General features: G+C 51.4%; 1 protein-coding gene across 2 annotated transcripts; it reads left to right on the forward strand.

Moving 5' to 3' along the window:
- Positions 1-3,647: 3,647 nt before the first annotated feature.
- On the forward strand, positions 3,648-12,487 carry LOC126083048 (ficolin-1-like). 2 transcript variants are annotated; one of them, XM_049896371.1, is made up of 9 exons: positions 3,648-3,789; positions 5,569-5,682; positions 6,748-6,792; positions 7,372-7,398; positions 8,409-8,441; positions 8,846-8,979; positions 9,447-9,591; positions 10,499-10,633; positions 11,957-12,487. In XM_049896371.1, exons 1-9 carry the CDS (start codon positions 3,708-3,710, stop codon positions 12,202-12,204), a joined length of 963 nt encoding a protein of 320 aa, XP_049752328.1. In that variant the 5' UTR covers positions 3,648-3,707; the 3' UTR covers positions 12,205-12,487. The 2 variants fall into 2 exon arrangements, with proteins under 2 accessions (XP_049752328.1, XP_049752329.1); XM_049896372.1 differs by having other exon boundaries at positions 3,649-3,789; positions 9,462-9,591.
- The last annotated feature ends 2,973 nt before the right edge of the window (positions 12,488-15,460 follow it).

The following is a 15,460-nucleotide window of genomic DNA, read 5'->3' on the forward strand; positions in this document are numbered from 1 at the left end:
AGCAGGGTCACCCATGGAGGACAGGTTTCATCTGAGCTTCCAGACTAAGACAGACTAGGAAGAAGGACCCGGCAGTCTACTTCTGAAAAGCATTAGCCAGTGAAAACCTTATGAATAGCAGAGGAACATTGTCTGATATAGTGCTGGAAGATGAGCCCCCCAGGTTGGAAGGCACTCAAAAGATGACTGGGGAAGAGCTGCCTCCTCAAAATAGAGTCGACCTTAATGATATGGATGGAGTAAAGCTTTCGGGACCTTCATTTGCTGATGTGGCACGACTCAAAATGAGAAGAAACAGCTGCAAACATCCATTAATAATCGGAACCTGGAATGTACGGAGCATGAATCTAGGAAAATTGGAAATCGTCAAAAATGAAATGGAACGCATAAACATCGATATCCTAGGCATTAGTGAGCTGAAATGGACTGGTATTGGCCATTTTGAATTGGACAATCATATAGTCTGCTATGCCGGGAAAGACAACTTGAAGAGGAATGGTTTTGCATTCGTCGTCAAAAAGAACGTTTCAAGATCTATCCTGAAGTACAACACTGTCAGTGATAGGATAATACCCATACGTATACAAGGAAGACCAGTTAATACGAATATTATTCAAATTTATGCACCAATCTCTAGGGGCAAAGATGAAGAAATAGATTTTTATTAGCTGCTGCAGTCTGAAATTGATCGAACATGCAATCAAGATGCATTGATAATTACTGGTGATTGGAATGTGAAAGTTGGAACAAAGGAGAAGGATCAGTAGTTGGAAAATATGGCCTTGGTGATAGAAACAATGCCGGAGATCGAATGATAGAATTTTGCAAGACCAATGACTTTTTCATTGCAGATACCTTCTTTCACCAACAGGAACTGCACCTATACTCATGGACCTCGCCAGATGGAACACACAGAAATCAAACTGACTACATCTGTGGAAAGAGAAGATGGAAAAGCTCAATATCATCAGTCAGAACAAGGCCGGGGCCAACTGTGGAACAGACCATCAATTGCTCATATGCAAGTTAAAGTTGAAACTGAGGAAAATCAGAGCAAGTCCATGAAAGCCAAAATATGACCTTGAGTATATCCCACCTGAATTTAGAGACCATCTGAAGAATAGATTTGACACATTGAACACTAGTGACCAAAGACCAGACTAGTTGTGGAATGACATCAAGGGCATCATCCGTGAAGAAAGCAAAAGGTCATTGAAAAGACAGAAAAGAAAGAAAAGACCAAGGTGGATGTCAGAGGAGACTCTGAAGCTTGCTCTTGATTGTCGAGCAGCTAAAGCGAAAGGAAGAATTGATGAAGTAAAAGAACTGAACAGAAGATTTCAAAGGGCCTCTCGAGAAGACAAAGTAAAGTATTACAATGATGTGTGCAAAGAGCTGGAGATGGAAAACCAAAAGGGAAGAACACACTTGGTGCTTCTCAAGCTGAAAGAACTGAAGGAAAAAATTCAAGCCTAGAGTTTTGGGAGTATGTAGTAAGGTGTATATAAGTTTTTGTGTGGGAGATTGACTTGATTTGTAAACTTTCACTTAAAGCACAATAAAAATTAAAAAAAAAAAAAAAAAAAAAGAACCTGGTGCCACCAACAGGGAGGGACACTTGCCTAGAGCCAATGCCCTGATCTGGACTTCTGGGCTCCAAAACTGTGAGACAATAAATTCCTGTTCTTTAAATTCACCGTTTCGTGGTATATTTTGTTACGGCAGCACTAGGGGATGAAGACAGGTGATCAGGGGGCCCAGAAAACAACAGCAAACAGCCTTCAAGTGGGAAGCTTCTCCTTGGGTGAGAAGCAGCACTCTCCTGGTCTTCCATTTGGCAAGGGGAGATGGGTGCTCCCTGCCAACCGTGCTCACCAGTGTTGTCGATTAAAGTCCCCGCACCCTCCTTTGCAAATGGGGTGGAGAAAGCATGCCAACTGAGGGCTGGAAGGACGAGGGGTAGTCAGCACTCCCCACCATCAACAGCTCTGAGAAGAGTCTCATTGAGGGCCTGCTGCATGCTGGGCGCACTGGGTGTAGAGGTGCCCAAGGCTTCACCTCATCTTGGAGTTTGAAAAGTTGGAGTTGTATTAGGTAGGGCAAGGTGGGTCTACAATAATTCCTAAAAATCAAAGCAGGATGAAGTAGTGTCTGAGTCTCATGAAGCATCAATACTCGAAGGAGCGCCCGCCCTCTAGTCGGGCAGACGTGAGTCCAACGGCTGGCTTCTACTAGCTGTGCGCCTCCAATTTCTGCACCCATAGGGCTCAAATAATGAGGTGGCCCCTCCCTCCCTCCAGCCCCCTCCCTGCTCCCCATGCTGCCTGGGTCCCCATTCCCACCACCCTCCCGAGGCTCACTGGGATTTTACTCCCACAGCCTTTACCTGTCTGGAGTCTCTGGGTGGTGCAAACTGTTAACACTCAGCTGCTAACCGAAAGGTTGGAGGTTGGAATCCGCTCAGAGGTGCCTTGGAGGAAGGCGTTGGAAGTCAGCCATTGAAAACCCTGTGGAGCACAGTTCTACTCTGACACTCGTGAGATCACCACGAGTCAGAGTTGACTGGGCAGCGACTGGTTAACTGGTTTTTAGTGTTTTTTTTTTTCCCCACAGAGCTTGGCACCCAAGGTCCTATGATCCCTCGACCACCCACTCTCTTGCTAAGCCTCTGGTCTGACCACCTCCCTCCCTGTGGCTCTCCTGCCTGTGCAGCGGTGTGGCTGGAATCCCGGGCCAGCACATGGGCGCAGAGTGACGTCAAACCACACAGGAGTTTCCCTGTCTGCTCCCCGTCTCCTTTTACCAGCCTCTTCTCCTTAGTGACAGTGTCCAAACAGCTCCAGAGATTATTCACAAAATGCCATGGCTTGTTCATCCTGCCCAGTGTTCACAGTACGAGGTGTTGAATATGGCCTTAAGGACTTGGCGGGGACAGAGGTACCCTCAGCGTCAGACGAAGTGAACAGCCCGGTGACCCTCAGTGAGCTGGGTAGACGGGAGTCTGACAGCTGGCCCCTACTAGCTGTGTGATGCCAGCTTCTCCACCTGTGAGACTCACATAATCGCACCCACGTGACGAGGCTGGTGGAATTATTATAAAATGCAACCCGTACTTCACACATAACAAAGCCAGCTGCCATTGAGTCGATTCCAACTCCTAGTGACCCTGTAGGACAGAGTAGAACTGTCCTATGGGATTTCTAAGCAGCGGCTGGTGGATTCAAACTGCTGACGTTATAGTTAGCAGCCAAGCTCTTAACCACCGTGGTGCTCAGAATTTTTCCTCTGCTTCTGAACCAACTGCCCGTAGTACTCTGAGAATTCAGAGGAGTGGAGGATATCTGCAGCAAACCCTTCCTTATCCCAACTACAGTCCTCAGGGGGTTGTTGAGGCAGAGCTGGGGGTGAGAGGCGAGGTGTGGGGTGGGGTCCCCTTAAGCCACAGCCCCTTCCGAGCAGAGGGGCTTGGAGCCTCTTGTCAGGGAGCAGGGTGCCCTTGCTGGGAGGCGTGAGCCCAGTGAAGGAACAGCTTGCTGGGTGCTAGCTCACGCCTCCCACTAATGCAACCAAACAACGTGTAGGAAGTGGTGGCCCCGTGGGCGTTGAGAAATCACAGCCCAAGGGTAGGGGTGCTTTTCCAGCCGTATAAGAACTGGAAGCCTCTTTGAAGTCAAAGACTAGCAGTGGTGGAGCTGAACAGAGCTGCCATGGCCCTGGGGCCGGCTGTCCACCTCATTCTGTTCCTGAGCCTTCAAGCCCTGACTGTCCAGGCTGCTGACACCTGTCCAGGTGAGACCGACCCAGTTTTCTGGTCCCTAAAAGCTGATAACCACCACTCACTGGTCACTCAGAGCATCCCGGGCACTGAACTGGAGCCCTTACAGCCATCTTCTTACCAAGACTCAGCAGCTCTGTTTTATCCTCAGATGAGGAGGCTGAGGCCCAGAGAGCCTGAGTGACTCGTCCAAGGCCACACAGCTAAGAGGAAAGGTGCAGGTTTGAAAACCAGGTCCGTCTGGCCTAGGAGCCCTTGGTCTGGACCATGGGGTTTCACAGATGGGCTTGACTCTGCCACTGAGAAGGGGAATAAGTGTTCACCTTTTCTGCCCTCCTAGACTCCCTGGGGGCTGCAAATGGTGAAGCACTGGACTTCTAGCCAAAAGGCTGGTGGTTGGAAGCTACCCAGAGGCACCTCGAAAGACAGGCGTGGCAATTTGCTTCCAAAAGATCACAGCCTTGAAAATCCTGTGGAGCTTGTATGCTCTGCGCACATGGGGTCACCGTGAGTCAGAACCGACTGGACAGCACCTAACTACAAGGACGTGGGCTCACTGGGGGCGCTGTAACATCCTTCAAAGCAGTCATTCTCAAGCTTACGTTGGGGGGGGGGTGTTAGCGAAGCTGACTTCTAACTTTTCGAAGTGGGCAACGGCGATGGCAGTACAACACGCCGATTGCCTTCGATGTCACTGAACTGAATACCCAAAAATGGTTAACATGTCAACGGTTTTGTTCCATATATTTTGCCATAATAATTTTTTTAAACACAGATTCCGGGCCCTTGCTCCAGAGAGTTGGAGCCAGTAAGATGAGGGCAAGCTTTTGTAAAGGACAGAGAACTGCCTCAAGGTCCTGGGCAGTGGCTCTGGACCACTCTTGGCGAGACGTTGCTCCCAGTGACAGAGCCAGCCACCTGCAGAGGGTCTGATGACATTTATTGAGGCGGCAGCAATAGCACGTCACCGCTCAGTTTCGGCGAAGGCAGGTGGGAAGGACACCCACGAGCGGTGGCTGCTTCTGTCTCCGTGGGGGCACTGCTCATTCCGTATCTTCCAGGCTGTCTCGTAGGAGCTTATATTCTTTTTGTAATCAACAAATTTATAGTTTTTAGAGAAGTAAGTAAAGCCGATACTTGGTTCAGCTCCCGCCTTAGCTTGCTGTTGTTCTGCGTCCTCCCCTCTCTAGGGGGACCCAGAGGAACCCTCCAGGTCTCTAATTGCTTGATTATATTCCCAAGGTTGGGGACTGAAATGCCTGGTGACCCAAATTCCCCAAGTTCCTTACAAATAATTATAGTTAGCGTTTACGGCAAATAGTCACTGTTTATGGAACTCTTTCTGAGTGTCATGAGTTAATATAAGATTTTTTCTTAATTTACACTGATCTAATCCTCCTTAAAAAAAAATAAATTTTTTTTTTTTTAATCCTCCTTACAGCCCTATTATTATCCCCACTTTGAGGCTAAGGGAACAGACGGTCAGAGGGCTGAGTGACGGGGGGTCGGATTCTCCCTCAGGCTCTACCTGTCCCTCCTCCAGCTCTGCAGCCATTGCTGAGGAGCACCTCACTGGGAGCAGAGACCCGGCCCCCACCACGGCGGGGACGCCTCACTCCTGGGCTGACTGACCCTCCAGCTTAGCCTGTGACCCTGGTGGCCATCTTGGGAGTTGCCTGGCCCAGGGCTCCTGCGGCAGAGTCCCTCGTTGGGTGCATGGCCTATCTGCCAGCTCAGCGGGTCTTTCCGGCCCAGGACGCCCATGCTGAGGGGCCCTCTGTGTCTTCCTGCAGAGGTGAAGATGGTGGGTCTGGAGGGCTCCGACAAGCTCAGCATTCTCAGAGGCTGCCCAGGGGTGCCTGGAGCCCCAGGACCCAAGGGAGAGGCAGGCGCCAGTGGAGGAAGAGGTATGTTCTTGCCCATGGTGGGGGGGGGGGGGTCGCTGACCTCCTCCTCTTCCTAAATAAGATCCCGAGGTGGGCAATGCCCCAGGGTGGCTCTCCGAGAGGGGGCTTTGATCCTGGCCCTGCTTAGAGCCCTGTGTCAGCAGCTGAAGGCCAGGACCTGCTGAGGTTGGAGAAGCACCTGGAGAGCAGCCGTGTCCTAAGTCCTGGTGGGCACTCTGTGGGCGTGCTTGGGTGGAACACAGATGTCCAGTCTTGACCCGCCACTGCTCTATGTGGTCACCGACTGGACTTCCAATTCCACGTCCCTCCAAGTTCTCCCTGAGCCCTGGATGTGAATCTCCTCTGCCTGCATCAGAGGAGGACCCCATAGCCAAGGACCCTAGTCCTCACCCTGGTGAGGGATCGAGCTGGACTTGAACCTGGGTCAGCTTCAGGACATGCCCAGTGTCCCTCAGTCCTAAACTGAGTTAGGCTGAGATTCATGCACAGGGCGCCTCTTCTCCCAAAATGATATAGGTAACACTGACCTGGGAGCCCGCGTGGTTCCTGGTGCCCCTCAGAAGTTGTGTGGAGGGAGGGTCTCACCCCCCAGCCACTGGGGAGTCTGGAGGCCTGGGGACAGCACAGAGCTTGCCCCTTCTTCAAGGGACCCTCTGCAAAGAGAGACCCCCCCCACTCATGGGGACCTGGTGTGACCAGGAGCCTGAGAAGGGGCTCCTTGTTCTAGTCCTGGCCCTCATTAGAGAGCAGAGCCCTGGAAGGCAGGGACCTGGGTCTGTGGTCGCAGAAGTTTGTGTCCAGGTTGTACCCAAAGATAAATGGGAAACGGCAACACCCATGGGGCCAACGGAGCTCACTGCCCAGGCTGCTCCAACCAGCACATTGTGACCATGACAAGCAGCACCCTATCTGTGGCCACCTCGGCTAAGAGTCCCAGGGGTTCTGCAAGTCTGAGTGTCATTAGAAGCCAGAGAGGAGGCGGCTAGGATCTTACTACTCAGGGCAAAGTTTTCAGGTCCAACCATTTAGGTTCTGTTGTGCTAACTGGTGTGTTTCGATTTGCAGGAGAGCAAGGTCCACCTGGCATCCCTGGGAAAGCAGGACCCAAAGGTAATGACCTGACAAAGGATTAAGAGCCCTGAGCAGGACCTCTGAGAGAGAGAGAGGGTGAGATCATGAGGGCCAGTGAAAAAGAGAGAATGAGGAAGAGAGAGAGAGAGAGAAAGGGAGAGAGACAGAGACAGAGAAAATAAGTGTTACAAACACAGAGAGAGACAGAGAGAAAGGGGTAGGGAGAGAGGCAAAGAAAGAGAGGGAGACAAAGAGGGACTGTCCCTGAGTCCCCCTTGAGTCTCTGTTACATTTTTGCCAAAGATCTTCAGGACAGTCCAGGGGCCTGAGCCCAGGGCCCGGGGTCTGAGGTCCTGGGCCCAGAAACCTCTCAGACCAGGGCTGGAAGTGTGGCCTCAGTGTACGCCCCTTGCTGAGCCTGGCACCTGGGATCTCTGTGAACCCACAGGGCCGTCAGTATGAGATGCTGAGCAAGGCCTTGCCGCTGCCCACTGCTCTGCCCCTCCCCCCGGGAGCCAGCCAGGGATGGAGTGGCTCTCTAGTTGACTGCCCCGAGTGACACGCAACTCCCACATCAGCAGTTACAGCCTGTTTTGTTTTTGTTCTTTTTTCCTGCAGGAGAGAGGGGGCCACGCGGAGAGAAAGGTGAGGCATTCCCACCGACCTGAGCTTGCCGTGCAGGCTTCGTCCCGCCTGGCTCTCAGGCCCTGTCTCGCCAGAGCATTAGCCCTGCGGTGGGGGTGGGAGGGGGTCTGGGACCAGGTCTCTCCCCTGCAGGCCGAGGGCAGCGGGGTGCATAGGCCTTCCCACTCCCGTTCATGCCTCAGGGGGCCCAGCCCCCTCTGGGCGTCAATGAGGGCTCAAACCTGGGGCCTGCTAGCAGTCAACCCCAGGATGGTGAACGGCAGGACTACATTACTGAAGAATTCTGGACATCCTGCTTAGTTACACTTTTTTCTCTGATTTATGCTAATTTGTTTTTTTAAATGGTAAAATTCAGAAAGGATAAAACAAATAAAATTCCAATACACAGTCACGCGCTCTGTACAAATAAAAATACCTGATCGGTGTACAGACCCAGACACCAAAGCCCCCCGCTAGCCTTGTTCACCCCAGACTCTGGCCTGGAGGCCTACACTCAGCTGAGCTGGCCTTGAGGGACGGGTGAGTTGCCCCTCCGTTTCCATTGCACGAGAGGGCCCTGAGGAAGTGGCCGAATGTGGCCCAGGTAGTACTGACGAGTCACCATTCTGACCGCCGGCCCACAGGAAAGGCTCGGCTCGGCCCAGGGTCTGCTGCAAGTGAAGCAAAGTCTACAAGTTCCCGCTGCTGTCCAGTGACTCCAAGTCCTGGCAACCGGGTCTGCAGTTCGGAGTAGAACTGTGCTCCGCAGGGTTTTCAGTGGCTGATTTGGGGGGAAGGAGATGGCCAGGCCTTTCTTCTGAGGTAACTCAGAGTGGACGGGAACTTCCAACCTTTCTGTCAGCAGCTGAGCGCGTTAACTGTTTGCACCGCTGGAATTGGATCATGTTGGTCCTGGAAAGGTCTAGATAATTGCTTCCATTTTCTGCTGTGTTCATGGAGCCTTGAGGTTGAAGAGATGGGGGCTCCGCTTTATTATCTTGTGACCTGGGTTTCCTCTCTCCCCGAAACAGGAGAGCCTGGGCTTGCAGAACCATGCAGGACAGGTGACTGACGATACTGCCACCTTGCTCGGGCCAGGAGGCCTCTGCCCATACTCATGTTCCAGAATCGAAGGACAGGGCACTTCCACCCACTCTTTCCACCCACAATTTCTCAAGGAAAGGGCAACAGTTGTGTGCATAGCTCTCAAGCATATCCATATTGATTTCTCTGGAGAAGCCTAACATTTACCGCAGAGGCCAGGTGCCAGGGAGGCCAGGGTGGGATGCCCTGGGGTGTGGGGATGATCAAGGAAACTGGGCTCTGTAACTCACCACAGGGCCTTGTGGGTCCTGTCTCTGTCCCAGGCCCCAGCCTCCCCTGCCCATCCACACTCCCCTGTCCTGCTCTCCCTCTTCTTCCCCTGCAGTGCCCCTGTCCCCGTGCCCATTTCTCTGTTCCTCTCCAGGACCACAGAGCTGCAAGGAGCTGCTCACCCAGGGGAACACTCTGAGCGGCTGGTACACCATCTTCCTCCCCAACTGCCAGCACCTGACGGTGCTCTGTGACATGGACACGGACACGGACGGGGGGGGCTGGACTGTGAGTGCCGGGTCACAGGGTGGCTGTGCGGCCTGGGGGAGGGGCTGCCTGAAATCCCCACACTCTCCCTGTGACTTTCTAATGGTCTCTTTCCCTCTGGGCCTCCGTTTCCCTATTGTCACTCATAAGGCACAGTCCCCTCCCTTTCACTGAGGACAGAGAGAATCAGAAATGGTGGGGGTGGATGACCCTGTGAGGGAAAGAGGCCAGGTGGGGACTGAGGCCTGGGAGGAGCCCACTCCCTTTTAGCTGTAAGGGTCTGGGCTGTTTCCCACCCTCTCTGAGTCCCATCTCTTACTTGTTAAACTGGGGAGCCCTCCTGACTGTCCTGGGTTGGTGATGAGGCCCAGGTGGGGTGTCATGCACATGGTCTGTGACATTGTGTGAACTGCGAAGTGCTGCTCCCACATGGTGTCAGGGTCATTCCCTTCGCTGAGGGATATGACCCAGTCCACCCTCTCCCCAAGCCTCTCTTGCCCCAGGTTTTCCAGCGGAGGATGGACGGCTCCGTGGACTTCTATCGGGACTGGGCTGCATACAAGCAGGGCTTTGGCAGTCAGCTGGGGGAGTTCTGGCTGGGGAACGACAACATCCACATTCTGACCGCCCAGGGTGAGGCCCTGCTGGAGGCTTGAGGTCTTGGGGCTGGGATGGACACTGCCCAACCCTGAGACCCAGACCCTCCACAACATAAGACCCCTGTGCTCCTGGACCACAGATGATGGGACTCTGAGAACATGGATGTCTCACTGTGACCTGCTGAGGTGTGCACCACTGCCTTGGGCTTTCAGAGCATGAGGACCAGGGATGTGGGATCACTGGGGTGAAGACATCTTCCAACCCCAGTGCCCTTGGCACCTGGAACCAGAGAGTAGGTGGGGACACGGAGGCCTTCAGGACTTGGGGTAACCCCACTCCCAGCACCTAATTCTCTTTCTTTGGAGCTGGGATCTTAGGCCCACAGAGGGCCCCTGCCCACCACCCTAGCTCAGAGCTTGTGGCAGACCCTACGCAGGCACACCCCCAGTGAGGGCAGGGCCTCTCCCTCATGCCCACAAACCCTCACTCAACAGGTCAGCTTCTTGTCTGTCCTGGAGAAAGCTGCAAAGTCATGGTCCTTTTCCTCATCATCCAGTGGCCCTGGACAACCTCAAGGGCATCCACTCATATGCCTCCACCTCTTCCAAGAGCCAGGAAGTATAAACACAGTCTCTCGTCATGCTGGTAGCTTAGCAACCATTTCCAGGATAATTCACATTTTAAACTAGAGTGATGTTTCATCCATTCAGTGAACACAATGGTGAAATTTCAGGATGGATGAAGGGGAAGAGAAGATGGTATTTAGAAATACGGACTGTCCCTGAGGTCCTCACATCCATAAGCCACTTGTACAGTCTCTGCTGAATTTTCCCTGGATGCTGTGTTCACACAGCCCTCAAGGACTTACCCAATTCCCCACCCTCCATATCTGGTGGCAGAAGGACTCTTCGGCTAGGACCTTAAAATCTTTCTCCAATAGGCACTAGCGAGCTCCGTGTGGACCTGGTGGACTTTGAGGGCAACCACCAATTTGCCAAGTACAGCTCATTCAAGATGGCGGGAGAGGCAGAGAAATACAAGCTGATCCTGGGGGCCTTTGCAGGGGGCAATGCAGGTGAATGTCTGCAGAGCACCAGGGGTCTGGGCTTCACAGCGGGGCTGGGCAGTTGGTGAGATTGGGGCTAGAATCCTGGCTCTGTTTCTCCCTGGGTGACCTTGTTCATGGGCCCTTATTTCCTGAGTCCCTGTTCCCCAATCTGTGAATGCAGACACACCTGCCTCTCCAGGTAGGATGGGATCCTGAGACATGACCTGTTACAGCCCCTCAGGCTGTGTCTGCTGCAGGTGAGCTCTCTGTGAGTGTGGCCAAGGTTACGGACCATTGTCATTGCTGATACCTGGAAAGAGATGGTCACTTTACTGATGTCCACAGAGCCCCACTTCCCAAGCTGTGTTCTATGGGACATGAAACCTCTTTGCCAAAAGAGTTCTCTAGCTACATGATCTGGGGGCCTTTTCCTATACAGCATCCTTTTGGGAATTCCCAGTGCAAGTGAGTTCCCTCAAGTCTCAAAGGATAACTGTGGTAGGAAGCCGATTTACCAGTGTTTAACCCACAACTGCCCAGACAAGGCACTCCCTTGTGGGGAGTTATGATCATGAGACCCTGAGAGTTTGCAGGCTCTTTTTACATGTAGGAGGTCCTTTGAGCCTCCTGGGGAGGGCAGAACGTCAGGGACTGGCACCCCTGTTGTAGCTGGTGAAGCTGAGGCTCGAGGTGAAACCAATCCTGGCAGGAGCCAGAGCTGAGCTGGAGCCCAGGGGTCAGAGAGAGCAGGATGGTGCCCTGAATGGTTCCCCAGAGGGAACCTGCTGGAGGAAGGAGGCCTCTTCAGGGCTGGAGCTCTGCTCAGAGACAGTAGCTCACAGCTGTGTGGGGGGGGCCTCGGTGCCTGGTGGAGGGGGCGTGGCATGGTGGGGTCCATGAGTAGAGGATGAAGCTCCTGGTCCCCTCACCTGCTCCTCTGTGAAAAGACGATGGCATCAGGGGGCAGGGCTGGAGCCCACCCAGGGGAGCCAGGGCAGGAGGATAAGCCCAGAGCTGGGGGCTGCCTGGGAGGAGAGGGTCTCTCCAGGAGAGAGAATGATCTTCAAGGTCTTGGTGGAACCCAGGAGGAAGCAGTATCTCTGGAGAAAGGAGGCCATGTCATGTGGGGAAGGAATCCTGCACCAGGGTGCAGTGGGGGAGTGGGGGGAGGTGGTACTTGGCTTTTTCATCCCCCAGGCCTGGACAGGCTCTGGACCTGCCTGGGTGGCAGCACCCACATCTCTGGAGGGAGGGTGGTACAAGGCAGAAACAGGAGACAGGGCCAGGTGGGGACTTCCTGGCGATAGGCATTTTCTAGCACTCATCACACCCACTTTTTATCCCAAACAGGAGATTCCCTGACAGCTCACAAAAACCAGTTCTTCTCCACCAAAGACCGGGACAATGACGAGAACTCTGCAAGCTGCTCTGTGCTGTACCAGGGGGCCTGGTGGTACAGAAGTTGTCACATGTCGAACCTGAACGGTCGCTACCTCGGGGGGACCCACGAGAGCTACGCAAATGGCATCAACTGGAAGTCGGGGAAGGGACACAACTACAGCTACCAGACCTCCGAGATGAAGCTGCGGCCCACCTAGCTCGGGGCCAGCCACCCTCACCTGTCCCTTCAGGGCCCTGTCCGCCCACAGTGGGGAAATCACGTGCACAGGCGTGTTAACAGCAGAATCTTAGTTCTGTGTCCCCTGTTCATTCCAGCTCTGCCTCGATGCCTCACAGCTTTGTCGATCTAATTTTGTAAAGCTCAGCACCTCTCATCTTCATGTCTCAGACCGCATGCATCCCCAAACCTTACTGGAATGATGAATATTATTTTTTAAATTGTTTACTTTTTGGCAGACAACATGTTTTTCCCATTTTTAATTTGCATTTCTCGAACACAGTCTTTGGGCATTTTTCCATATCCATAGTTCTTTTTAGTTGCCATTGAGTTAGCTCAGAGTTGGCTCCGACTCATGGAGACCCCATGTACAACAGAACGAAACGTTGCCCAGTCCTGCTCCATCTTCCCAATTGTTGGTATTCTTGAGTTCATTGTTGTAGTCCCTGTGTATTTTGAGTGCCTTCCAACCTAGAAGGATCATCTTCCAATGCGATACTGGAAGTAATCTGTTGTGACCCAGAGAATTTTCATTAGCTGATTTTCAGAAGTAGATCACCAGGCTTTTTTTCCCCTACTCTGTCTTAGTCTGGAAACTCCACTGAAATCTTTCCACAGTGGGTGACCCCGCTGGTATTTGAAATACTGGTAGAATAGCTTCCAGCATCACAACAACACACAGATGCCCACAGTGGGACACACTGACAGACTGGTGGAAGATTCCCATGAATTTAGTGAGTGAGAAAGAATTAGAATGTCCATCTGACAGATGTGCTTGCTGATGTCCAGAGAGGTTAAGTGGCTTTTTCCATAGACTTCCAACCTCCAGCTCCAACTCTCCTCCTTTAATTGACATCATTGGATGCTCTGCTTGACCCCAAGTTCCCTGTATTCCCCATGACCCACGCACAGAATTCACACACATCTTTAAAAAGGTCATGTTTAGCCTAGAAAACTCTTATGAAAAAGGGGGAAAGTTAAATAAGGACATTTCAGCCACCAATCATGGCAGAGTCAATGCTCAGTGCCAGCTGTTCCCTGAAAAGAGCTGGAAAGCCAAAACCATACTCACAGGGAAGCTGCTGCTGCACCTTTTCAGCGCCGTGTGGGTCCGCGGGACACCCATCTCTCCCATATAGGGTGGGTCCCTGCCTTACACACACAGGCCTCAACTCCAGTGGATTGCAGGGCGAAACGTGTAAACAAGCCTTGCATGAGGGAATAGCAGAGGTGTCCCCATCTCCTCTGGCCATGAAAAGATTTACTGAACAGGATTTATGGAAAACATAAAGGAAAAATTGATCAGTGCGACCATATTAAACTCAAGAAATTCTGTTTTTCAAAGGACACCTTAAGGGAATTAAAGGAACTCAAAGAGGGATGGAATCACTTTGTAGCATGTACGCACATCAGGTTTCTGCTACCGCCACAACTCATTGCTACAAGCTCAGTGACCTAAAACAGCACAGGTTTCTTGTCTTATAGCCTTGAGGTCAGGAGTCTGACATGGGTCTCGCAGGACTAAAATCAAGGTGTTGGTGGAGCTGCATTCCTTCTGGAGGCCACAGAGAAGAATATGTTTCCTTGCCTTTTCCAGTTCCTAGAGACTGCCTGCACTCCTAGGCTCAGGGCCCCCTCCTCTAGCTCCTCCAAAATCAGCAACATCTCATCTCCCTGATGCTTCTTCTGTGGTCATGTCTACTTCTGACCACTGTGGCTGTGAAAGATTTCCTGCTTTTAAGGATTTACATGGTTATATCGGGCGCACTCGTGTAAGCCAGGATAATCTCCCCAACCAAAGTCCACACCCTTAAGCATATCCAAAAAGTCCTTTTTGCAGGCATCATAGTCCCAATGTCTGGGGATTATGGTGGGAAACGTTTGGGGAGCCATCATTCTGCATACCACAACATAAAAAAAAAAAAACACAGGCTCATAGCCAAAACATTTAAATCACAACAAATCCATAAAAATTATAGTAGCTCAGTAGAAAAATGAGTAAGAAATTTGAGGGTCTTCCTCTTTTTTGCTGACCCTCTACTCTACCAAGCACGATGTCCTTCTCCAGGGACTGGTCCCTCCTGACAAAACGTCCAAAGTATGTGAGACAAAGTGAATGAACATTCTGGTTGTACTTCTTCCAAGACAGGTTTGTTCATTCTTCTAGCAGTCCATGGTATATTCAGTACTCTTCTCCAACACCATAATTCAAAGGCATCAATTCTTTGTTTTCCTTATCCATTGTCCAGCTTTCACATGTATGTGAGGTGATTGAAATAACCATGGCTTCGGTCAGACACACCTTAGTCCTTCAAGTGACATCTTTGCTTTTTAACACCCTAAAGAGAACTTTTTGCAGTAGATTTTCCCAATGCAATGCATATTTTTTTTTTTTTTTGATTTCTTGACCTGCTGCTTCCATGGGTGTTGATTGTGCATCCAAGTAAAATGAAATCCTTGACAACCTCACTCGTTTCTCCATTTATCATGATGTTGCTTAGTGGTTCAGCTGTGAGGATTTTTGTTGAGGCTTAATCCATACTGAAGCCTGTAGTCCTTGCTCTTCATCAGTAAGTGCTTCAAGTCCTCTTCACTTTCAGCAAGTAAGGTTGTGCTATCTACATATCACAGGTTGTTAATAAGTCTTCCTCCAATTCTGATGCCCATTCTTCTTCATATAGTCCAGCTTCTTGGATTATTTGCTCAGCATACACACTGAATCCCCCACGTGCCTGTTGGTTTATTGCACTGTGGGGGCTTGCATGTTGCTGTGATGCTGGAAGCTATGCCACCGATGTTCAGATACCAGCAGGGTCACCCATGGAGGAGAGGTTTCAGCTGACCTTCCAGGCTAAGACAGACTGGGGAGAAGGACCCGGCAGTCTACTTCTGAAAAGCATTAGCCAGTGAAAACCTTATGAATAGCAGTTGCACACTGGCTGATACAGTGCTGGAAGATGAGCCCCCCCGATTGGAAGGCACTCAAAAGACGACTAGGAAGGAGCTGCCTCCTAGAAGTAGAGTTGACTTTAATGGCACGGATAGAGTAAAGCTTTCAGAACCTTCATTTGCTGGTGTGGCGGTAATCAAAATGAGGTGAAACAGCTGCAAAGATCCATTAATAATCAGAACCTGGAATGTATGGAGTATGAATCAGGGAAACTGGAAATCATCAAAAATGAAATGGAATGCATAAACATCAATATCCTAGGCATTAGTGAGCTGAAATGGACTGG

Source organism: Elephas maximus, chromosome 9, assembly GCF_024166365.1.
Source record: "Elephas maximus indicus isolate mEleMax1 chromosome 9, mEleMax1 primary haplotype, whole genome shotgun sequence".
Classification (NCBI taxonomy): Eukaryota; Metazoa; Chordata; class Mammalia; order Proboscidea; family Elephantidae; genus Elephas; species Elephas maximus.

Excerpts from the sequence above, each read along its gene's own strand:
- LOC126083048 (XM_049896371.1), top strand. The coding sequence starts at position 3,708 with ATGGCCCTGGGGCCGGCTGTCCACCTCATTCTGTTCCTGAGCCTTCAA. Across the intron at positions 8,442-8,845 it reads TGCAGAACCATGCAGGACAG|GACCACAGAGCTGCAAGGAG; the intron begins GTGACTGACGAT and ends GTTCCTCTCCAG. Across the intron at positions 10,634-11,956 it reads CTTTGCAGGGGGCAATGCAG|GAGATTCCCTGACAGCTCAC; the intron begins GTGAATGTCTGC and ends TATCCCAAACAG.